The 22,769-nt window shown below is 47.6% G+C and overlaps 2 protein-coding genes and 1 long non-coding RNA gene across 8 annotated transcripts; 2 read left to right on the forward strand and 1 right to left on the reverse strand.

Annotated features, from left to right (window-relative positions):
* The first annotated feature begins 246 nt into the window (after positions 1-246).
* On the forward strand, positions 247-3,922 carry LOC125551752 (uncharacterized). Of its 3 annotated transcripts, none has more exons than XR_007303086.2 (5): positions 247-881; positions 967-1,028; positions 2,614-2,900; positions 3,021-3,095; positions 3,206-3,922. It is a non-coding gene; the product is annotated as an uncharacterized LOC125551752 (long non-coding RNA). The 3 variants fall into 3 exon arrangements; XR_015601264.1 differs by having other exon boundaries at positions 977-1,028; XR_007303087.2 differs by having other exon boundaries at positions 250-881; positions 2,676-2,900.
* Positions 3,923-5,417: 1,495 nt separating this feature from the next.
* Positions 5,418-12,152, forward strand: LOC125551750 (uncharacterized). 3 transcript variants are annotated; one of them, XM_048715062.2, is made up of 11 exons: positions 5,418-5,630; positions 6,422-6,559; positions 6,730-6,915; positions 6,994-7,105; positions 7,234-7,267; positions 8,191-8,225; positions 8,322-8,356; positions 8,438-8,590; positions 8,735-11,154; positions 11,447-11,527; positions 11,740-12,152. In XM_048715062.2, the coding sequence occupies exons 2-11, from the start codon at positions 6,489-6,491 to the stop codon at positions 11,808-11,810; spliced, it is 3,198 nt and encodes a 1,065-aa protein (XP_048571019.2). In that variant the 5' UTR covers positions 5,418-5,630; positions 6,422-6,488; the 3' UTR covers positions 11,811-12,152. The 3 variants fall into 3 exon arrangements, with proteins under 3 accessions (XP_048571019.2, XP_048571020.2, XP_048571015.2); XM_048715063.2 differs by having other exon boundaries at positions 11,743-12,152; XM_048715058.2 differs by lacking the exons at positions 11,447-11,527; positions 11,740-12,152 and having other exon boundaries at positions 8,735-10,550; positions 10,642-10,938.
* Positions 12,153-12,356: 204 nt separating this feature from the next.
* LOC125551751 (2,3-bisphosphoglycerate-independent phosphoglycerate mutase-like) lies at positions 12,357-22,526 on the reverse strand. 2 transcript variants are annotated; one of them, XM_048715066.2, is made up of 8 exons: positions 22,082-22,526; positions 21,849-21,976; positions 14,346-14,496; positions 14,064-14,267; positions 13,497-13,924; positions 13,222-13,414; positions 12,825-13,076; positions 12,357-12,721 (listed from the first exon to the last, which is right to left on the reverse strand). In XM_048715066.2, the coding sequence occupies exons 1-8, from the start codon at positions 22,478-22,480 to the stop codon at positions 12,551-12,553; spliced, it is 1,926 nt and encodes a 641-aa protein (XP_048571023.2). In that variant the 5' UTR covers positions 22,481-22,526; the 3' UTR covers positions 12,357-12,550. The 2 variants fall into 2 exon arrangements, with proteins under 2 accessions (XP_048571023.2, XP_087374603.1); XM_087518477.1 differs by having other exon boundaries at positions 21,849-22,526.
* Positions 22,527-22,769: the final 243 nt, after the last annotated feature.

The following is a 22,769-nucleotide window of genomic DNA, read 5'->3' on the forward strand; positions in this document are numbered from 1 at the left end:
AACTCACCTCTATTTTTTTTACACAAAATGAAACTGACCGTGCACCTTAAATATGTGCAAGCTAGTTGTGTATTTCATCGATTGTTCAAGGAGAAGGCATCGAGGAAGGAACCTCCCTGATGATAATACAACCTAGTCAGTCAGAAGATAATTCTTTTTTTATTTGGACAAGCCGCACTCACTTACAATTTCTCTGGTGAGTCACTGTCAACACGGAGTATGTGTATACAGTATTAACGAAAGAAAAACAATCTGGTCACTTCCCCACCGCCCCCTCGCATCTCCTTGCTGTTCCCCATTCTCCCGTGGTCGCCCCTGCTCCTCCTCCCCTTAATGTCAAATCCGGCCGCGGAACTGGCCGTCGGAGGCGTGGGAATCGCACACCCCTGCTCTTCCCTGCTCCTTCATCGAATCCGGTCGCCGAAGTGACCGAGACGGTGCTCGAGCTCGACATGCTCGCCCGGACGCCGAGGCTCCTCCCTCCTCCTGATTTAGTAAACATCGCCGCCGCCGCCATGAGCCTCTCCACCCTCTCCCGCGCTCGTCCCAGTTCCAGGTTACTCTATCTCTCCGACCCCACCGCCTGCTCCTCCCCGTTAATTTGGTTCGTCAACAGGTGCATCACCTCACTCCGTGCAATGTTCGGACCCCTAGGGTTATCTGCTCGGGGGCCATGGCGTGTTCCGCGCGGTGCTGCCTTCGCCGCCGCCGCCGCCCGGTGGTGAGGGCGCTGGCTTGTGTCTCGTGGGTCGCTGCCTGACTTCCAGTCTGGGGAGACGGGCTTCATTGGCCAATAAATAGGGACGGGAAGGTCCGAGACTGGAGGTCCCTGCTCGCAAACTCGCAATCCCGGCAGCTATTCTACTACCAATCGAAAAAGAGTAAGCTTTCTTCCTAGTTTTGGGTTTCCTTTAATCCGCTTATTAGTTGGTGGCTGTGTTGACGATGCGATCCTTAATGGTTCAGTTTCATGAAGGAGAAGAAGAAGGCGCCGAAAGGGAATGGGAGCAACAAGTCTGAATGGACGGGTATGTTTTGATTGTGAGTTGCATTGCACTCTATTTTTATAGTTTGGGAAATCCTTGGGGTTGCCTATGGAACGTTTCCTTGATGTGATGGTTGGGCATATTTGTTTACTAAATCAAAGTTCCAGTTTACCTTCATCGGCAACTCTAAATATTTCTTACACGTCTTACCACAAGCATATATACTTCAAAAACATTTATTCTAAACCGGTTCATGATAGATCAACAAAACCTCATTGACGCTCTCACCTAATAGGATATCTACATGAAAGAAGAATATCGCATAACTGCATAGTTCCAACAAGAAGACATTCAAATGCACCATTTTACACTCTGGAATCAGGAAGTGCAACTTCTTTAGTGTTTAGAATGGATCAGGTTACATGTTTTGTTTTCAGTTTTAAATAAATAGTAAGCTTGCAAGTGCAACGCATGTATTATCATGTGAAAACAATTAGCATTCATCATACAAAGATAATATATCAATAAAATGATGAAAATACATTGATGTACCAACATAAGAGAGGCAATAGAGATGTTTAAAAATGTTGTAACACACCAAAAAAAATTACTCGGACTAAAACCCTAGTGAACATATTGCCAAACCTTTGTATTCAAGTTTTTCCTATCAAATAGGTAATGCCGAGAACCAATTTTTTTGTAATTACACACATGGGAAATTCGCAAAGAAGCACATCATTCATCGTAATCAACTCCATATTATTAGGGAAAATCTAAAAGGCTTGAAACATAAACCAATGCATCTATCCACAAAATAAGCTCTGCTTCATGACACCGACCAATGATTACAAAGAATTGTTATGATCACACTAATAGGGCATCTTGCAATATAACAGAAAATCATTCAAGTCTATCATGTATATTTAGGAAAAAAGCAAATATTGCAGTAACTTTTTGTGATGAAGTAATACAAAAGAGGTTCTGGAACATACTCCTTGGCTTCTTCTAAGGCTCAGTAGAAGCATGCTTGCTTGCATTCATTGCAATCAACCTTCCACTCAAATCCTTTTAACCAGAAAGGAGCTTGCTGCCCCAAACGAGCAGTAACAAACACTTTTCTGTTGGGAAATGTTTCACCCTGAAATATAATCTTAAGGAATCACTTTCATAGCAGAATTTTGTGTTCTAGTTTGATGAGGGATGCATTAGTTAAAATTTCAAAACAAGCTATTTCAGTTACACCAGTGTTCCATATTTTACTGTACTACTATTTTTTGCTATGTACTTTATTATAACGGTTTCCTTCACATACTTCCAGTTTGCAACTTCGGTTATACTAATGTTACAAACACAAACAAATAAAAATGCTTGGTTGTACTTGAATTTTGTGTTGTTGTCCCTCCTTTTTCATTTATCTAAACTGCAATGGACTCCATTATAAACACTGAAGCAGTGTACAAAGCTATCACTGAAGCACTATATAAAGCTATCACATTGCTATTCCATTTTTGCTGAAGTGTTTTTTCAACCACAACTTAGTTCTGTACTTCTTGTTAAAAATATCCACCCGGTGATTTTTTTATATCTTCATAATAATACCTATCCTCTAATTGCTGGTGCGCTGTAGTGAGATTCAAATTTGGAGCAATACATCTTGCCCAGTTTCACCTGTGGAAACCCTCTTTTAAGGTCAAGATCCCTACAAAGATCAAAATGATAGAAGGTCCGGTGTGCTGGCGCTAATGCAGAGCGTGGCGCAGATGGGCTGGGTCCTCGGCCCATCGTCCTCATTGCCTGCGCCTACATCACCTACTACATCGTTGTCCTCATCTCCGACTACTACCGCTCGCCGGAACCCATCCATGGCAAACGAAACTATACACATGTACATGGACGCCGTTCGCTCCTGCCTCGGTAACAAATAATCCTGAATTAACTTCTCCTGGCATGTATGGATGGACATTGGCAGCATGCATGCATGTCTGTTGTTAGGCAGAATAAATGGGTCTCACACTCTTGATCATGTCCATGCAGGGCCTAGAGATGTAGCTGTGTGTGGCAATGCACAGTACACAGTTGTCTATGCATCACAGTTGGCACGGGCATCATGTAAGCACAGACAGTTTTACTATTTAAGCCTCTTTTGCTTCTGAATATCTGTAAATATTTTGTTCATAAAAGTCATGGACTGAAAGAAGTTCCTTGCCTTGAGAGTGTAGGTCTGTGGTGCCCAGCAACTGCCGCCATTAAAAGGGCCACGACGCAAACTGCAGCAGGATGGGGCGATGTACCTGGTGATGTTCCGCCTTGCCGAGGTCGTCCTCTCATAGTTCCCGGGCCTGGAGATCGGCCACCTTTGTCTCCATCATCGCCGTTATCATGTCCTTCACCTACTCCTTCATCGCGTTCTTCCTGAGTGTGCGGCCTGCGCGCAAGGATAGGCCAGTGGCGGTGTACAGCCACTTGCATCGGTCGGCGGCCAAACGAAGGAGCGGTGGGTGGTGACCTGTGCATAAGGAGAGGCCGGCCAGCGGCGGCGGGGGCGGAGGCCAACACAGATCAATGGTGACAAGGGAAAAAGAGGCAAGGCAAGCGTCGGCGGTGGCGGAGGAGGAGGGTCAGGCGGCGACCCTCGAGGGAGTAGGAGCATCCGGCGGGCAGAGGCAGGTGGCATGCGTCGCGGGGTAGTTGTTTTGAGGCGATCTGATTGCGATCAGTTTTCTGTTTTCATGGCTTGCATGATCGCTTGCAGAGGTGGGACGGCAGAGTTTTCTTCCGCCGAGGAAAATTGCTAAGCGCAGTTTTGCCTGAGGGTTAGTCTAATCTTAATGGTTAGATCTAATTAAGTAATCTGATCGTGAGGTTGTAATTGGTCCATGATATTTTGTGTAGCTTAGGCTAGGTGCACTTAGCAATGAATATGTTTGCTTGTTTAATAGTAGTATAGATAACGTCCATTACACCAACATAAACATCCATGTACATATACGATGTAGTAGTATACGCACAAACCACACGCATCTTTCGGCTGCTCCTTCAATACGATGCTATCACAAACGCAAACGGTGGGTTTTGGGTGTCCTTGTGGCTCTGACCATAAAATCACGATCAAATCGATGTGCAGATAATTTTTCCACCAATTGACCTGCAATTACTGGGGTTTTAGAGTTTGGTGTTTGAATTTGTTGAAACATAATTTACCTACAAGTTCAAGGTTCTGTACTATGAACTACTCATTCCTTTTCAGTTTACAGAGCTTAATTCAAAAATCTCACCAACCAAGGTAGATGATGAGTGGTGGAATACTTTTTATAGTTTGCAAAAACACACAATTAATGCTTTTGTTTTTCTCAAAAAATTATGTTTACCAATGTATTAATTGCAATACATGCATGCATAAAGTATATGTATTGATCAATTTTCTTTTAATACTTGCATGTAATGATTTAATATATTTTGGAATCTGAACATGTGACGGGGAACAACCAAATTGAGTCTTATAAAATGAAAAAACTAAAATTTTAAGATAAGATCTATAAACCGGAAAAGAGAGAGTATGAATCTAATTGCTGCTTAAGGCTAGCCATAGTGGGCGTAACTTAGGTACTACCTCTCTCTCAGTTTACAGGGCGTGCGCGTGTCCCTAGGTCGTCAATTTGACCAACCTAATACACGTCATATATTACAAAAAATATATCAATATAAACTTCAGATGTTCTATTTTCAAACCGTATAATTTTTGTGTTATATAGTTTATATTAAGGTGATAAAATTGACAATCTAGGTATACGCATAGGACTTGTAAACTGAAACGGAGGTAGTAGTAACATAGCACATCCTAAGAAAAAATTGCTTATGTGGCATGGAGTTAATAATGAGAAAAAAGATGCTTGTGGTAATATAATATGTTACTGTAACATAACACACCCCGAGGTAAAATGAGTCTATATCTCAATTAAGGAAGACTTGCATGTTATCATCCATATGTTACTACCTACTATAAAGATACTAACATAGACTAGTAACATATGCATGCACTAGTCCAAGCTACTCACCACTATGCCAACCTAAGTTTAGTCATTCTACACAGAATAATGCTAATTACTCAACATTCTCCTTGCCGGATATTCTCCATCGCATGTGCTTTAAATTTGAATGATGCAATCCCCAATACTGTATTATTGTTACTATTCATTTCAATATTTCGTCGGAATTGTCAATCAGATTTCTTAAACAAAAAAGAAATCAGCGCGCGCAAAAGCGGAGTACGTTTCCTACCTATAATTCCCCGGAAGGGCGTTATGGTAAATTCTCCCGACGCGTCCCACCGACCGACGGCCTCCTTTTGAAACCGCAAGCGCACTCCACGGGTACACAAAACACCAGGCCAGTGGCGGGACAGTAAATAAGTGCAATACCCAGTGTCAGTTCCTCAACTGGCCCTCAGTCATTTAAACCCCGCATTCCGCAGTTGTGCCTTTTCCTGGCGTCCATTCCCCCACTCGCTGCTGCAACTGCAACTGCCCCCAGCGAAAAAAGGAGTGACTCACGGAACAAAAATTCTCCATCACTTCCGAGCCCTCGATCCAGTCGGCGCGGCGCCGGATCGAATGCGGGAGGCGGAGGCCGCCGCCGCTTGATCTGGTGAGGCATTCGTCTCCCTGCCTTAGTTTTCTCGGGTGTTTTTGCTGCGGTCTCCTCGGACCTGGGTGGGGGTGGCTTGCTTGAGCTCGAAGCTTGAGGCAGTGGGTCGGTGAGCGGGCGTTGTCTACTCCAGAATCTGGATCCGCCTTCTTCCGTTCTGTTTTTTGGCGAGCCATAGGAGCCAGGAATCAGTGGAGTTGGCCTGCCTGGATCTCTAGGGCTTTGGATTTTTGTCTGCGAGGGATTTTGGGGTTTTGGATCCGGGAGCCCCCGCGGGCTCCAAACTTTCGATCGCTTAGAAACCCTCCATTTCGGATTCAATGCGTCCAGTGCTTAGTTTGGTAGCTCTGATGATGAAGGATCTGCACTGATGGTACTAGAATTTTGTCTTTTGGGTTTGAATTGTATCTGCTTTTCTGCTTCTCTGATCTATGAATCTGATTGCGTTAACTAAGGAAATTGAGGCATACTACACTCGTACCACATGCTATTTTACCGCTATAGAAGCCTATAAGTTTGTCTGTGCTGTGGGAACATAATCGAGCGGAATGAATGACTTAGGTGTGGAGTTGGTTCGGTGATACATGCACAATCAGTTTGCTCTATGCTTGGTTGGTACCCTCATGCTGAAAAGTAACCTGCATATTTGGGCATGGAACATTTAATCACTTATTATTATAGATGTTGACATATTAGCGTTTCTGACCTTGGCAGTAGCATTATCTCTCTTCTTTGTTATCTGTTTCCTTTTGCAAGGTTGGTGACGTTTCTGCTGATATTCCCGTTGTCAGGTATTTGAAGTGGACAAGGAGCAGATACGATCTATAGAGGGTTGCTGTGCTTGTCGTTGTGGGCAAAATGGAGGGGAGAGTTGCTGGCGACGTGGAGCTTGATTCTGCAGTGTTCCAAGTGTCATTGACCAAGAACAGGTGAAGCACTCTGTTCACCGTGATTGAGCTTATGAAGTGTGCTTCAGATTTTCGTCGCTGCATTTGGCTGAAAACTGTTTCATGGATATGCCATATTGAGTCTTTTATGATTCACAATCTCTGATATAAATTCTGACCCGCCCAGTATTGTGAAACCTTTCCTTCATCAGGTATGAGGCAATTGCTTGTAATGGAGAGAGTGCCGAATCAGTAGCATCTGGTCCTTTCGACCAACTAGTCCTGCACTTGGAAGATGCCAAAAATTTCCAATCACGTTCATCAAGTGGCTCTTTTAAGCTGTTATTGGCTGGGGATGCAAAAGGCTCTACCTGGTTCACAAAATCCACCTTAGAGAGGTCTTTCACCTTAACCTTTTTCTAGTTACTTGTGTTTTTTATAGTTGTAATCGTAACTAAATTGAACATCCCTACCAGATTTCTACATATCATAAATTCGCCTGATGCATCCAAAACGGCGAATGGGATTTTACAGGAAATGTCTCAGCTGGAGGAAACTAGAAAGTTTCATGATTATCTACAGTCCAAGGTATCATAATTTTGTCCCAAAAGAAGTAAAACAAATTTTCTGTGCTAAGTTTGCTTGCACATTTAAGTTCAGTTCTTATCTAGAAAAACAGCAGACGCCGTAAATAACAAAATCCATTTTTTATGCAGGAACAACAAAATCTTATGGGTGGTGCTTTGACAGGTACATTCAAAGAAAGTCTTGCTTCTTCCATTGTTCTTTGTACTCGAAAGCCATCACAACCTTTCAGCATGTATGGCTGTATGCAATATGGCTTTTGTCTCCTTTTTATGAAGCCTATCTAATCAAATTTTGGATTCACTTTACCATTTTAGTGCTATGAGTGATGGACTTAATAACAGTTTAGTTCTACTCTTAGAGCCTGTTACTCATTCCCTGGTTGAAATCACATTTTTTGTCAAGCATAACACTCAAATGGTTGATGAATCACAGTACTTCATTGGTGACTTTAGTTGGTTCCTTGACTATTTAGTTGGTGACTTTGTTGGTGCATTGTGTTTTGATATCTTTAAGACTTTGTTGGTGCATTGAGGCCATTGACATATTTTCCTTGGTCCATCCATTTTGTTTGCTTGTGTCCATAGATAACGAATCCTACTATCGTACCCATGATTCTTTGCCTATCACTAGAAGAAATTAGCTGCCTGCTGCAAATTCTAGAAATTATCTATCTGTCAAAGACGTGAAAACATAATAAAAATTGCTGTCTTGCACTCACACGTGATTTATATAGGCAAATGCATTTTGGCAGACACTATTTGCTCTAATTGGATAAGTTCAACCCTTCTTTTGACTTAAAAAAATCGGAACCCGAGGCATTTGGTCTGACATAAAATGTTTTGATGCTCTAAAATATTATCTTTGGGTTTGTTGAAAATGTTCACACTTCACATTTCTGCATGCGCGTCAATGCAAATGAAAACACTCTATTAAAAAAATTGAGCACTAAAACCTATAGGTAACTGTTTTTAGTTTTGACTTAGTACAAGCAATTTCTATGGATGGCAAGGGATTTCTTTACAGAATGTCTTATTCTGGCTAATGTTGGTAGAGTGCTCAGTTTATGATGATATTCTAATTTGCAGGTGGTCTCTCCAGCACCGTTGGCAAACCACAGCAGGTAATTTCCATTTGTGCAAAACTTCTGATGGCTTTATGTTTTTGTGCATTTTTATGTTTTGTTTGCTCACATTTTAGTTCTCAAAATTACTTTCAGGGAAATATTGGCCCAAACTCCTCAGTGGCTACAAAGTAAAGCCTTTTCTTTTTCCTTTTTCTGTCACTATTTTTTCCCATCTATTAGTTGACATTTTCTATAACTAAATGTTGAAGGAACGAGTTACTTCGAGCACTGGATTTGAGGCTATCAGCACTGAAAGAAGAAATCTTGGTATTATTGAGTCGAGCAGTTGGCTCTAAGTTGTTGAATAAAGAAGTATCAGATTTGTCTGGTTTTGTTCAGCATTTTGGGACATCAGAGTTTAGGTATGCTGCAAAAATCACTACAAACTTATCCTCCCACACACACACACACGCACACAATCAGATCATTTCTACAAGGTCATTCCATTGTACTTTTTTTTGTGTGATACAAGAAGCTAATTGTCATCATTTCTCGTTTTGCTTTAGTTGGTTGGTGAGGTGCCTACTGTTGATCCGGGATTGCCAGCCCTCTGTGCTACCCCCACACCAAGCTTCTACTGCTGAGAGAAAGGATGATGCACTTGAGACTCGTGATATCAGTTCCCAAACCAATATCCAAAGGCCTATCACCAGTAATGTTTCCCCAGCAAAGCTTGCACAAGTTGAACGTAAAATGTCAATGGAAAGCGACGATTCCTCTGAGTCCACCGATGAAGATGAAGCTGTTGTTGAAAGAAGCCGCCCCCTTATGAGATCTGCTTCTCCTAGGAGGTCTGCTTCTCCAATGCGAAGGGTTCAAATTGGGAGATCAGGATCTCGTAGGTCAACGCCAATTGCCATCAAGAGCCTAAGTTACTTCCCTCCTAGCCAGAGAGTTGCTTTGGATAAAGATGATGAAAGCAGCTGCAATGGTGAAACAGACCAGCCGCCAAGGAGATCCGACAATAATGTAAGAAGAATGAGCGTGCAAGATGCGATTAGCCTTTTCGAGAAGAAGCAGAAGGGTGAGAATCTGGATTCTGAAAGTAAGAAAGCCGGCTTGGTCGCGACCAAATCTGTACTGCGTCGGTGGAGTTCAGGAATGGGTGACTCTTTGAACAGCAATACATCGGGAGAAAAGACCTCAGATTCTACCTCTCAAAGCAAATCTAACAATATGGCATCTGATGCAGAGAAGAATGAAGCTGAATTACAGGCTGAGACAGATGCAGCGCCAAACAGTGTAGTTGCACCTGAGGCAGGAAGTTACGATGCTGATGGCCATGGCATCACAGTGTCGGACATGGAAAATGTGGTCTCATCCCACACTAACATTTCTGCTGAACAAACACATTCTGGGCAGGAGTCAAACAGTGATAGGGCAATGGCCTCTGCTGAGTGGAATCGCCAGAAGGAAGCCGAACTTAATCAGATGTTAATGAAAATGATGGAGGTCATGCCTGGGAAGTTTGCAGGCGCCAATGTAACTGCTACCGGGCTCATTTCTGCAAGTGAGAAGAAAGGCGGACTTCAAAGAGAGAAGCGAGACACGAAGGTTCGAACAGAGAAAGGTGTAACGCGACCAGCAAAGGAGACGAGCACCAAGCTCTTGAAGGAATCCGTTGGGCAGAACAGAGCAGCAGTTACCCCCAAGACTAGCATCATAACAGAGAAGCGCAACTCACCTATTCCACAAAGGGCAAGGAGAAATTCATCACCTCCAGTCTTGCCAAAGGAAGTGATCTCAAAGACACCAGCAAAAAAAAGTTCCCCCAAACCATCACCTGCACCAGCTACCCGTAGTTCATGGTCAGGATCTTTGACTAAAGCAACTAGTAGTACTGCACAGAAAACTAAAAACTCTCCTGGAGCAGTTTCAACATCGACACCAACTAGCCGGAGAAGGACCGCGACAGCATCCTTGGCACCTCAGCCGATTTCAAAGGTGGAGAAACCCCTTCCAGCAGTGAAGAACAAGAAGGAACCTGTGACTGCGACAAAGCCAGCCATTAAGGGGCAGGAAGATAAGAAGACAAGGACAGCAACAAAGCCGAGCAGAGTGGCAAAAAGTTCACCTGCATCAGAAGAAAAATCAAGTGCAATGACAAAGTCAGGCATGTATAACAAGGTCCCAAAGAAAAGCAGTGTTGTACCAGTAGAACCCAAACCCGTGAAGAAAGCCACTGGGATTAGTCAAGGTGTTGGTTCTGGTGCTGTTAAGAGTAAAGTGCCGCAGCTTGGTGATTCTTCAAAGGGCAGTGGAATTGTTACCCGTGCGGAAGATAAGGAGCAATCTCCTGTGACAACCGAGCCAACTACCAAGGTACCAGAGGCTGATCTTGCTCAACCAGCACATGATGTTGATGAAAATTTAGAAATTTCGATCGATAATGACTTACATGTTGAAAAAACAGAAAACCCGGGCTCGAGTTTAAGCGCAGCCGAAATGGGCCCCAGTGACCAGGTTGAGCCCTCTGTCGTTGAGGTCAAACCTCTTGACGAGGACATGGACATCTCATCAGCTGCCTGGGTTGAAGTGGATCATCAAGAAGTTACTGATGTGGGTGAAAGCGTGACAGGCGAGGATGTCACCTCGCCAGCAATTGAACCATTGCCGTCATCAAGCCCAAGAATCCGTCATTCGTTGTCACAAATGTTGCAAGCAGATAGCAACGAACCAGAAATAATCGAGTGGGGAAATGCTGAAAACCCACCCGCAATAGTTTTTCATAAAGATTCTCCAAAAGGATTCAAGAGACTTCTTAAATTTGCTCGGAAAAACAAAGGAGACAACAACACTAATGGTTTGGCCAGCCCATCTGTGGTTTCTGATGGAGAGGATGAACAAGAAGAATCCGGTGCTGGTGACGGTGTAAATTCCAGCAGGAGAACTTTTGATGGTTCCAAGACTAATAGCATCTTATCAGGTACTTCTACAGCCATAATTCAGCGGGAGCTTCTCATCCTACATGCTGTAGTTTTCAAGCAGAAAGCATCTCATACTTTAGTGCTTGAGGCTCTCAGTATTTTACATCTAAAGTTCCTTCCAAGATGGTCATACACAGCGCGCCGCAACGTAACATCGACAATATGATAGCGCAAAGTGAATCTACATAAACATAACCGTTATGTGTTTCTATGAAATACACGTAGTTATTCATTTTCCTATGAATAAAATTGCAGATCTACCTTGTCGAATCTAAACCTCTTGTTTTTCAGCTCAATCAACGGCCAGCAGCTTCAATGCCACAGGCTCGGATAGGCTACGGGACAGGCCTGGAGCTGCACCGTCAACTAAAGGCTAGTTCCTTTTACCCAAACAAAATTATGGTCACTTGTATCTACTCCCTCCGTTCGGAATTACTTGTCGTAGAAATGGATGTATCTAGATGTATGTTAGTTCTAGATACATCCATATCCGAGACAAGTAATTCGGAACAGAGGGAGTACTAGAGTTGAGTAGACGTGAAAGCACCACTAATACATTTGTTTGTGCCTCTTTGTACTTGCAGCAGCATCAAGGTCATTCTTCTCCCTCTCAAACTTCCGGAGCAGCAAAACCAACGAGTCAAAGCTTCGATAGATAGCATGCGTTGTTATACGTTAGATGTAAAAATGGATTGAGGTGACTGATTGTTGAGAACGGAGCCAGGTTGTTTGTGTCCGGTTCTGCTTTCCTGCTCTTCGATATTAGCTTCTCCTTAGCGGTCCGCATATCATTACTTTGCTCATGTCTTGCTGTACATCTTTTAAGTATTTTTCTGAGTTGTTTTAGATGACCGGTATGTTATCTTGACTGGTACTACTATTTTTCTTTTTTGCGGGTGATCTTGACTGATGACTGCTGCAAAAGAAAAAAAACAGATTTAACTGCATCCAGCTAGTTGGTTATATCAGGCAGCTTGACTAGAACTGATTGATGATCTACTGTTGGTGTCGCGAACCTCTGGGATTTTTAAAGCTAAAACTCTGAAGGCGACTTCTTGTTCCAAGTTCTCATTTAGCTACGTATTTGGCGTAAAAAAATAATTCTCACTGAATTTGGAGCGTGCCAAGCAATCATCCTGAAAACGCTGCATGATTACAAAGGTCAGAAGCGCTCTCCCAACAAACCTAAACCCAGGAAAAAGAGGCACAAAATAGATACTCCTACTACATACGGGTACGGTATCACCACACACGGACGGATTCAGATACAGAAGTGGACATCAATTCAAAGAAAGAAAGAAAATGGTGGTACATGGGTGGACATTTATTTACTAGGTAGACATAAGCATGGCTGCGCCAATCACAGAAAGGGAAGGGGAACGGCAGATGACGGATTCAGAAGGGAACCGGCGAGACTTGGATGAGAGTTGGCTCATAGTGACGAGGGGCCTCGAAACCATGGAGGTTGATGAGTGTCGCCGCGACGTTAGCGAGCCCGGCATCCGGAAGGTCCTCCCGGAATGTAGCCCCTGGCGCAAGCCCTGGACCTCCGATGGCGATGGGGACCTGCAGCCGGGTTCAGTAAGACGATGAGAACGGGACACTCAGTCGTGCTCGTGCATATAGATATACATAGCACCGGGCGTCTGATGATGAAATGTGCACTCACTGGATTCAGTGTGTGTGAGGTAAGGGGCTGCACATTCCCGTCTTTGTCGCGAATCGGTTTCCCGGATTTGTCTCTTTTCACCATGTCCTCGGCATTGCCATGGTCAGCGGTGACCACGAAGATGCCACCTACTTGTTCAATGGCGTCAAGAATAATCTTGACGGCTTCATCAGCGGCCTTGCACCCAGCGATGGTGGCTTCAAGGTCACCTGTGTGCCCAACCATGTCTGCATTCGGGATGTTTACCCGTACCTACAAAACCACCACATCACTCTGTTTTACTACTCACCGTAGTTGCCAATTAACAGTTACGAATGAGTATCTCATTTGTCTACTTGCACATGCATATGCATATGCATGGATTTATGCTTGAGGAGGATCTCATTGTGCCAAGTACCTGATCAAATTTGCCACTGAGGATGGCATCCCGTGCCTTCTCTGCAACTTCCACGGCCTTCATTCTTGGCTGTACATTAAAGGGTATACCAGTGTCACTGGGAATTTCTTCGTACCTTTCCAGGTTTGGGTTGAAGTAGCCCGACCGATTCCCGTTCCAGAAAAAGGTGACATGACCAAATTTCACTGTCTCGCTACAGGTCAAAACCACAAGACATGCTCAAGTACCAGAATGTTCAGAGATAGAAGCTCTTTATACAGCACAAAAGTATGTACCTGCAAGCGTAGGTGCGTACGCCATTGTGCGCCAGGTACTCGCCGGACGTCCTCTCTATCTCCGGGGGAGCAACAAGGTAATGACTTGGGAGCTTTAGTTCGCCGTCATACTGAAGCATACCGGCGTAGCGAATCCTCGGGAATCTGACACGGTCGAATTTGTCCAAGTCCTCGTACTCTAGCGCCTTTGCGAGCATCACCATTCGATCAGCTCTGAAGTTAAATGTCACAACAGCGTCTCCATCCACTATGGGCCCAACAGGTTTTCCGCTTTCATCGACGACGACGAACGGGGGTAAATACTGGTCGTTGGCCTTGGGATCATCATCCCTCAGCTTCTTCACGGCTTCAAGGGCACTTGGAAACTTGTGTGGGGCTTCACCAAGAACCTGGGCATCCCAGCCACGCTTCACAACTTGCCAATCATTCTGCATAACAACAAGAAATACAAAGTTATAACTGCAGTATCTCGCAAAAAAGAAGTTATAATTGCAGTATTGCTGCTGCAGGGTACATCCCTGAAGAAACACACAATTTTTTGAAGTAGGATAGGATAGGAGAGATCACCTCATAGCGGTCCATTGTAACATACATCCTGCCTCCACCAGATGCAATCCTTGCATCAACACCCTTCTCCTGTAGCTTAGCCAGATCATTCTCAAGCGTTTCCACGAATGTGACACTGCTTCCATCCAATACGTCGCGACCGTCGGTAAGGATATGAACCCGTATCCTCTTCGCTCCATGTTCACTAGCCCCCTTCAGAAGCAGCTGCCACAGCCAAATCATTCACATCAGCCTGGAACTACACTGCAGAATGAACTCTGCTTAGAAGAAAAATGGTGTAACCTGCAGCTGATCGATCCTTGAATGCACGCCCCCATCGCTCAGCAAACCAATGAGGTGCAAAGTACCGGTGTCAAAAGACTGCTGGATGTACTTAAAACCCTCCCCCTCATATATCTTCCCAGAGTCAAGCGCCAAATCCACCAGTTTTGCACTGCACGTTGTGCACAAATGATCACTAACTTTTGCTTAATAAGTAGCTTCACCAAGGTAGTTGTACTGAAATTAACTTGGTCGCTTTGGTCATACATGACTGTTGTCCTTATGCTAGCACTAACCCGCACACACCATCGCAAAGCACGCAGACCCGCACACTCCCTCGCCTACTTAACACCATCACATTTTGTCCCGCCCGAGTAACCGGAACAAGTACGGTTACAATGTCAATCGCAAGGATTAAACCAAGGTGTATATGAACGACCACTAGGTCACATGCCTCCATTTGTTCATACATTATACCAGCATAGAAAGCCAACATACAAGTTCAATATCTAAAATGACTAAAGTCGGCAACAAACCTACACACACAACGCATAGTGTATTCAAATTTCTTTACAAAGTGTTTATTATAATTATTACTAGCATAGTAAGTATCCCTTTTACATAGTTTATTATCACTATTACTACTATAGTGTCACTGGCTTTGATAACAATTAGGAAGATCCCAAAAACAAAGTAGTAGAAAAAGAACACAAAATTGAAATGTCAGGCTGGTAGGACTAGGGTTCCTACCGGCTCTACTGCGAAGGTTGTAGGGGCAAGGAGGGAGTGGACGCGGCGAGGAACGGGCGCGCCGGCGGCAGGGCGCCGTCGCGGCTAGGGTTGAGGGCGGCGGCGGCTTGGCTGCGGCGGCTAGGGTTTCCGGCTCCTCTAGAAGCCGGGCAACAAAAGATAATAATAGTCTTTATTGCTTGCCTCAAAACGATGCCTTACATGAGTATTTATAACTTTAGCCTAAGATAACTTTCCTAAGATAACTTGCCTAAGATAACTGTTGGAAATATGCCCTAGAGGCAATAATAAATTAGTTATTATTATATTTCCTTGTTCATGATAATCGTTTATTATCCATGCTATAATTGTATTGACAGGAAACTCAGATACATGTGTGGATACATAGACAACACCATGTCCCTAGTAAGCCTCTAGCTGACTAGCTCGTTGATCAATAGATGGTTATGGTTTCCTGACCATGGACATTGGATGTCGTTGATAACGGGATCACATCATTAGGAGAATGATGTGATGGACAAGACCCAATCCTAAGCATAGCACAAGATCGTGTAGTTCGTATGCTAAAGCTTTTCTAATGTCAAGTATCATTTCCTTAAACCATGAGATTGTGCAACTCCCGGATACCGTAGGAGTGCTTTGGGTGTGCCAAACGTCACAACGTAACTGGGTGGCTATAAAGGTACACTACGGGTATCTCCGAAAGTGTCTGTTGGGTTGGCACGAATCGAGACTGGGATTTGTCACTCCGTGTAAACGGAGAGGTATCTCTGGGCCCACTCGGTAGGACATCATCATATGCGCAATGTGACCAAGGAGTTGATCACGGGATGATGTGTTACGGAACGAGTAAAAGAGACTTGTCGGTAACGAGATTGAACAAGGTATCGGGATACCGACGATCGAATCTCGGGCAAGTAGCATACCGATAGACAAAGGGAATTGTATACGGGATTGATTAAGTCCTTGACATCGTGGTTCATCCGATGAGATCATCGTGGAACATGTGGGAGCCAACATGGGTATCCAGATCCCGCTGTTGGTTATTGACCGGAGAGTCGTCTCGGTCATGTCTGCATGTCTCCCGAACCCGTAGGGTCTACGCACTTAAGGTTCGGTGACGCTAGGGTTATAGAGATATTAGTATGCGGTAACCCGAAAGTTGTTCGGAGTCCCGGATGAGATCCCGGACGTCACGAGGAGTTCCGGAATGGTCCGGAGGTAAAGAATTATATATAGGAAGTGCTATTTCGGCCATCGGGACAAGTTTCGGGGTCACCGGTATTGTACCGGGACCATCGGAAGGGTCCCGGGGGTCCACCGGGTGGGGCCACCTGCCCCGGGGGGCCACATGGGCTGTAGGGGTTGTGCCTTGGCCTATATGGGCCAAGGGCACCAGCCCCAAGAGGCCCATGCGCCAAGAGAAGAGAAAAAGGGGAGAGTCCTAAAGGGGGAAGGCACCTCCGAGGTGCCTTGGGGAGGATGGACTCCTCCCCACCCTTGGTCGCACCCTTCCTTGGAGGAAGGGGCAAGGGCTGCGCCTCCCCCTCTCTCTTGGCCCTATATATAGTGGGGAAAAGGAGGAGCAAACCAATCTAAGGCCTGGCGCCTCCCTCTCCCTCCCGTGACACATCTTCCTCCTCCCGCAGTGCTTAGCGAAGCCCTGTTGGAATCCCGCTACTTCCACCACGCCGTCGTGCTGCTGGATCTCCATCAACCTCTCCCTCCTCCTTGCTGGATCAAGGCATGGGAGACGTCTCCGTTCCGTACGTGTGTTGAACGCGGAGGTGCTGTCCGTTCGGCGCTAGGATCATCGGTGATTTGAATCACGACGAGTACGACTCCATCAACCCCGTTCTCTTGAACGCTTCCGCGCGCGATCTACAAGGGTATGTAGATCCACTCCTCCCTCGTTGCTAGATGACTCCATAGATTGATCTTGGTGACACGTAGGAAAATTTTGAATTTATGCTACGTTCCCCAACAATAACTTGTGGGCCAAGCCCCTAATACTAATGCTCGGTGGGCCTCTTCCTAGAATAGACCAAGCCGGTCATAACATCTCTCCCCGCCTGCGCAAACAGCTCGTCCTCGAGCTGAAAGTCTGGATAGTGTTGACGGAAATCTTCACGCTGCTCCCAAGTAGCCTCCTCCTCCGGAAGGCCCGCCCACTGAATTAGGACGAACCAGACGCCACGACGGAGCTGGGCCTGCAACACCTTTGCTGGCTCTGGAAGAATGCGACCATCGGCGGTTGGAGGAAGCGCCGGAGGAGCCGCCGGTGGCTCTCCATGAAAAGGCTTGAGCAGCCCCACATGGAACACGTCGTGGATGCGGGCGCGGGCTGGAAGCTGAAGACGATAGGCCACCTTCCCAATGCGCTCCACGACAGGGAAGGGCCCGGCGTAGCGAGGGCCAAGCTTGCGCTTCGCGCGCGGGTCCAGTGACTGCGTAGAGCGGTGGAGAAGACGCAGCCACACCCAGTCACCCACTGCGAACTCCGCCTCGCGATGATGATCGTCGTAGTAGTGCTTGGCCGTCTGCTTGGCCTGAAGGAGACGCTGACGGACCTCAGCCAGCATCTCATCACGGGTGCGGATAAGGTCACCCGCAATCGCCGTCCGAGCCGTCTCCGGGTTGACCGGAAGTATAGGCGGGGGTGGTCGACCATAGACCACCTCAAATGGCGTCGCGCGCAGGGCGGAGTGATAAGAAGTGTTGTAGCAGTACTCCGCCCAAGAGAGCCAGTCCACCCAAGCGCGAGGCTGATCACCTGTCACACAACGCAAATACATGGCAATGACCTTGTTAACCACCTCAGACTGACCGTCCGTCTGAGGATGGAACGCCGTACTCAGGCGGAGCTGGACACCCGCCATCCTGAAGAGGTCGCGCCAGACATGGCCCGTGAAGACTGGGTCCCGATCACTGACGATCGACGTCGGGAACCCGTGTAGACGGACTATGCCGTCGAAGAAGGCCCGGGCCACGGATGCCGCCGTGTATGGATGGCCCAGCGCGATGAAGTGGGCGTACTTAGAGAAGCGATCGACCACCGTGAGGATGACTGACTTGCCCCCCACCTTGGGAAGGCCCTCGATGAAGTCCAAGGAGATATCCGCCCAAACATGAGACGGCACCTCCAAGGGCTCAAGGAGCCCCGCCGGCCTCAGGGTCTCTGTCTTGTTGCGCTGGCAAGTCTGACAAGACCGAACCCAGTCGCGGACCAGCGCACAATCGCCAGGAATGTAGAAGTCGGCGCGAAGATGATGGAGGGTTTTCTGCACACCCTCATGGCCCGCCGAGTGGGCGAGCTGCAACACCTGGTGACGGAGATCATCATGCGCCGGAACAAAGATCCGGCGCCCATGGAGGAGCAGTCCGTCAGAGAAGCGCCATGGCTCCTCCAAGTCGCCGGCCGCGAGCTGCTGCTGAAGAAGTGCGGCGTCATTTGCCGTCGCAGTGGCGCGTCGAATGTCGGTGAAGAGACCGAACGATGGCCCGGAGCGGATGCACAAGGCCGTCCCAGCGGACGCGTCGGCGGATGGCGCGAGGTCGGAATCGCGATGGGACAGCGCGTCGGCCACGGTGTTAAGACGACCCGGCCGATACTCGACAGAGAAGTCGAAGCCGAAGAGCTTGCTGATCCACTGGTGCTGCGGGACGGTCGACAGCCGTTGATCCAGCAAGAACTTCAGGCTGTAGTGGTCCGTGCGAATGTGGAAGGTCCGCCCCCACAAGTATGGCCGCCAATGACGTACGGCCTGGACGAGGCCAATGAGCTCCCGCTCGTAGGCTGCCAACTTAAGATGGCGCGGAGCGAAAGGCCGGCTGAAGAAAGCGAGGGGCCCATCGCCCTGATGAAGTACGGCGCCGAACCCGGCGCCCGAGGCGTCACAGTCCACCACGAACGGCCGGGCGAAGTCGGGCATCTGGAGGACGGGGCCTGTCGTGAGGGCCCCCTTGAGGGCCTCGAACGCCGTCGTCGCCTCGTCGTCCCAGGCGAAGGCGTCGCGGCGAAGCAACCGCGTGAGGGGCGCCGCGATGAGTCCGAACTCCCGGATAAATTTCCGGTAGTAGCCGGCGAGTCCGAGGAACCCGCGGAGAGCCCGCGGCGAGTGAGGCGTCGGCCAGGCGGAGACGGCCGCCACCTTATCGGCGTCCATAGCCACCCCGTCGGCCGAGATGACATGGCCGAGGTAGGCGACGGTAGGCGTCCCGAACGAGCACTTCGAGCGCTTAAGGTGGAGGTGGTGCGCCCGAAGCTCGTTGAGGACGATGGCGACGTGCTGGAGATGTTCGTCCCAGGTGGCGCTGTAGATAAGGATGTCATCAAAGAAAACAAGCACAAACCGCCGTAAGTAGGGTCGAAGGACGTCGTTCATCAGGGCCTGGAACGTCGCCGGGGCGTTGGCGAGGCCGAAAGGCATCACCAAGAACTCGAAGTGGCCATGGTGGGTGCGAAACGCCGTCTTGGCGATGTCGTCCGGATGCATGCGCACCTGATGATAGCCCGACCGGAGATCGAGCTTGGTGAAGAAGCGTGCCCCATGGAGCTCATCCAAGAGCTCGTCGACCACCGGTATAGGGAACTTGTCCTTGAGCGTGAGTGCGTTGAGGGCGCGGTAGTCGATGCAGAAGCGCCATGTGCCGTCTGACTTACGGACGAGAAGCACCGGCGCCGTGAAGGGCGACGTGGAGATCCGGATGATGCCTGCGGCGAGCATCAGGGCACACTGGCGCTCCAACTCATCCTTCTGCAGCTGGGGGTAGCGGTAGGGTCGCACCGCCACCGGAGTGGAGCCTGGTACGAGGTGAATATGATGGTCGTACACCCGAGCAGGCGGAAGACCCCGCGGATCGTTGAAGAGGTCGCTGTGCTGCTGCAGAAGAGAATCCAGCAGGGGGTGCTCGGCCTCCGAGGACGCGGCAGCCAGCTGGAGGTGTGGCACGACAGGCGCGGCGCCCCCAATGCCCTCCCACCGGATGCGGCGGCCCTGCCGCCAGAATGTCATCGTGAGCGCGTCGAAATCCCACAGGATGGGGCCGAGGGTCCGGAAAAAGTCCACCCCGAGGATGAAGTCGAAGCAGCCCAGATCGATCCCAGCACAGGTGATGGAGAAGTGTTCGCCGCCGATGGAGATGGGAACGTCGCGGGCTAGCCCATGACACCGGAGGCAATCGCCGTTCGCCACTGTGATCCTAGGGATACCAAATTGGTAGGACTAGGGTTCCTACCGGCTCTACTGCGAAGGTTGCAGGGGCAAGGAGGGAGTGGACGCGGCGAGGAACGGGCGCGACGGCGGCAGGGCGCCGTCGCGGCTAGGGTTGAGGGCGGTGGCGGCTTGGCTGCGGCGGCTAGGGTCGGCTCCTCTAGAAGCCGGGCAACAAAAGATAATAATAGTCTTTATTGCTTGCCTCAAAATGATGCCTTACATGAGTATTTATAACTTTAGCCTAAGATAACTTTCCTAAGATAACTTGCCTAAGATAACTTGTGGGCCAAGCCCCTAATACTAATGCCCGGTGGGCCTCTTCCTAGAATAGACCAAGCCGGTTATAACACAGGCCCACTCGAATCCTACACGAATGAATGTGTACCAAAAAATGATCGATTGTATTGTAAGAAAATAAAGGATTCTTTCCAAGATGTTTGAGCAAACATAAAAGTTTCTTTGAAATGTTACGCAAGGAAATCACTGAGAAAATGCTTGATAGGATTCAATACTACTACAAATCAAACAACCCACGTAGGGAAATTCCTACAAATCTCATGTGTATTCTCCCGAGGCGAGTACTCCCCGACTCTCTTTGGAAATAAGTAGCACCCGACTCCTCTTTGGCAATAAATAACTCGCAAATAGAAATTTCAATAAACAATCCTAAGGAGTGAAATTCCTTAAAACACCTATGAAAAACCTTTGAATCAAAGAGGTCCTAAGGAGTAAGATAGCCACCTTTAAGAGATAAATAAACAAGTGTCCTTATATGGCTTCCACAAATTTTTCATAACACACTGCAAATCTTATTATTCTAGTACTCACTCTGTCCGAAATTAACTGTAGCGTATCTACACACCGAAACACATGTAGATACACTCATAACACTCATTTCAGAGACAGTTAATTCCGGACGGAGGTTGTACTAGCAATAATACTACACCTACGAAAGATGTTACGTAACCTTCCTCCTAATCCTCTCCCCCCCCCCCCCCCCCCCCCCCCAAAAAAAAATTCAACAAGGGTGGGGCCGGCCTCCCCTCTTACCTCCAATCAAAAATTGCCAACTGGCCAATCCCCCATAAACCGGGTTAGGATCGTCTGCAGTACTGTATGATGCAGTACTATCATTGCCGTGTGGACCCGGCCCATATGTCATCCGCACTACAGCACCGTATAGTACTGTAGAGGATCTCAACCCCCGTAAACCATACTTAGGGCCTCTTTGATTTGCAGGATTATAAAAACATGGGAATAGGAAAAACATAGGATTGGAATGTCATGCTCATCTCAATCCTATAGGGTTTTAGATTGTTTGAGTATCATAGGAAAAACAAAGGATTCTTTCAAAGAGGTTTGAGTGGATGCTAGAAATCCTATGAGAAGTAGTACAAAAAATTCCTTTGGAAAAAATTCCTATAGGATTCAATCCTATGAATCAAACAATCAACATAGGAAAAATTCCTACGGATACCAATCCTTTAAAATTCCTATGCAAATCCTTTGAATCAAAGGAGCCCTTAATTGGCCGTGGATGTAGCATTGGGAGCATTACCCCCGGGCATATATCTGGCCGGCTCCAAGCGCATTGTGGCCGACCTCGCTGTTCCCCATGTCATCATCCGTAGGCAGCCCCACGGCCGTGCCGTGAGCTTTGATCAGCCTCCACCTCTCCGGAGCACCCTGCCATGCCATGCAACCACACAAGCAAAGGATCTCCATCCGCATGTAGGAACCGAACCGGAACCGATGAAGCAGCGTGAGAGAAGAGAAGAGAGACGCAGGTACCTTCTTGAGGGCGTCGAGGGTGGGGGTGTCGGCGACGTGGATGCAGTTGAAGGGGTCGGGCGGCGCCTCGCCCCATCCGTCCAGCACCACCACGCCCACCACCTTCCGTTTCCCCAGCCTCCCGTGTTCAGCCAGCCCCCACGGCCTCTCCTCCTCCGCCCCCGGCCTGCGCGCCATCTTGCCTCGGGCCTGTGTGATCAACACTCGCGTCCTGAAGCAGCGCGCCGAAACAGGGCAAGTGCTTTGCTGGGTTCTGGCCTTCTGAGAGAAGCGGTGGAGAGATTGCCGAGTTTTTGTTTGTAGGAATCGGCCATGCTTGTTTTCTCTCGAAGGGTCTGGGCGCCACGAGGCAGCTGGGAGAGGCACAAGTGTATAGACCTGAGGAGCTGGTCCGCTCATGAACCTACCTGACAGTACGATGCTGACACATGGCCCCGGTCAAATTCAAAAAAGAAGAAGAAGAAGAAGAAGAAGAAAAGATTTCCATGCCAGTTAATTATAGATTTTTTTTAAAACTATGATATATTATATAGCATTTTCGAGAACTATAGCAGTAATGCAAAAAAACCAAAACTAGTAGCCCGTCGGGCAGGTGTGGGCCGAAGTGGCACTTTTCGGTCGCAGCTTGGCCGAAATGGGCTTTTCGGCCCGCGGTTGACCGAAGATATGCCTAGCTGGGCCGAAAACC

The sequence above is a fragment of the Triticum urartu genome, chromosome 4A (assembly GCF_056163025.1).
Source record: "Triticum urartu cultivar PI428250 chromosome 4A, HENAU_Tu73, whole genome shotgun sequence".
NCBI classification, from domain to species: Eukaryota; Viridiplantae; Streptophyta; class Magnoliopsida; order Poales; family Poaceae; genus Triticum; species Triticum urartu.

Bases quoted from the DNA above. Each gene is read 5' to 3' on its own strand.
- LOC125551750 (XM_048715062.2), top strand. From the start codon at position 6,489: ATGGAGGGGAGAGTTGCTGGCGACGTGGAGCTTGATTCTGCAGTGTTC. The intron at 6,916-6,993 runs GTCTTTCACCTT...CATCCCTACCAG, and splicing joins ACAAAATCCACCTTAGAGAG to ATTTCTACATATCATAAATT. The intron at 7,268-8,190 runs GTACATTCAAAG...TCTAATTTGCAG, and splicing joins TATGGGTGGTGCTTTGACAG to GTGGTCTCTCCAGCACCGTT.
- LOC125551751 (XM_087518477.1), bottom strand. From the start codon at position 22,480: ATGAGCGGACCAGCTCCTCAGGTCTATACACTTGTGCCTCTCCCAGCT. The intron at 14,268-14,345 runs GTTACACCATTT...TGGCTGTGGCAG, and splicing joins CAAGGATCGATCAGCTGCAG to CTGCTTCTGAAGGGGGCTAG. The intron at 13,925-14,063 runs GTGATCTCTCCT...GTTGTTATGCAG, and splicing joins TTACAATGGACCGCTATGAG to AATGATTGGCAAGTTGTGAA.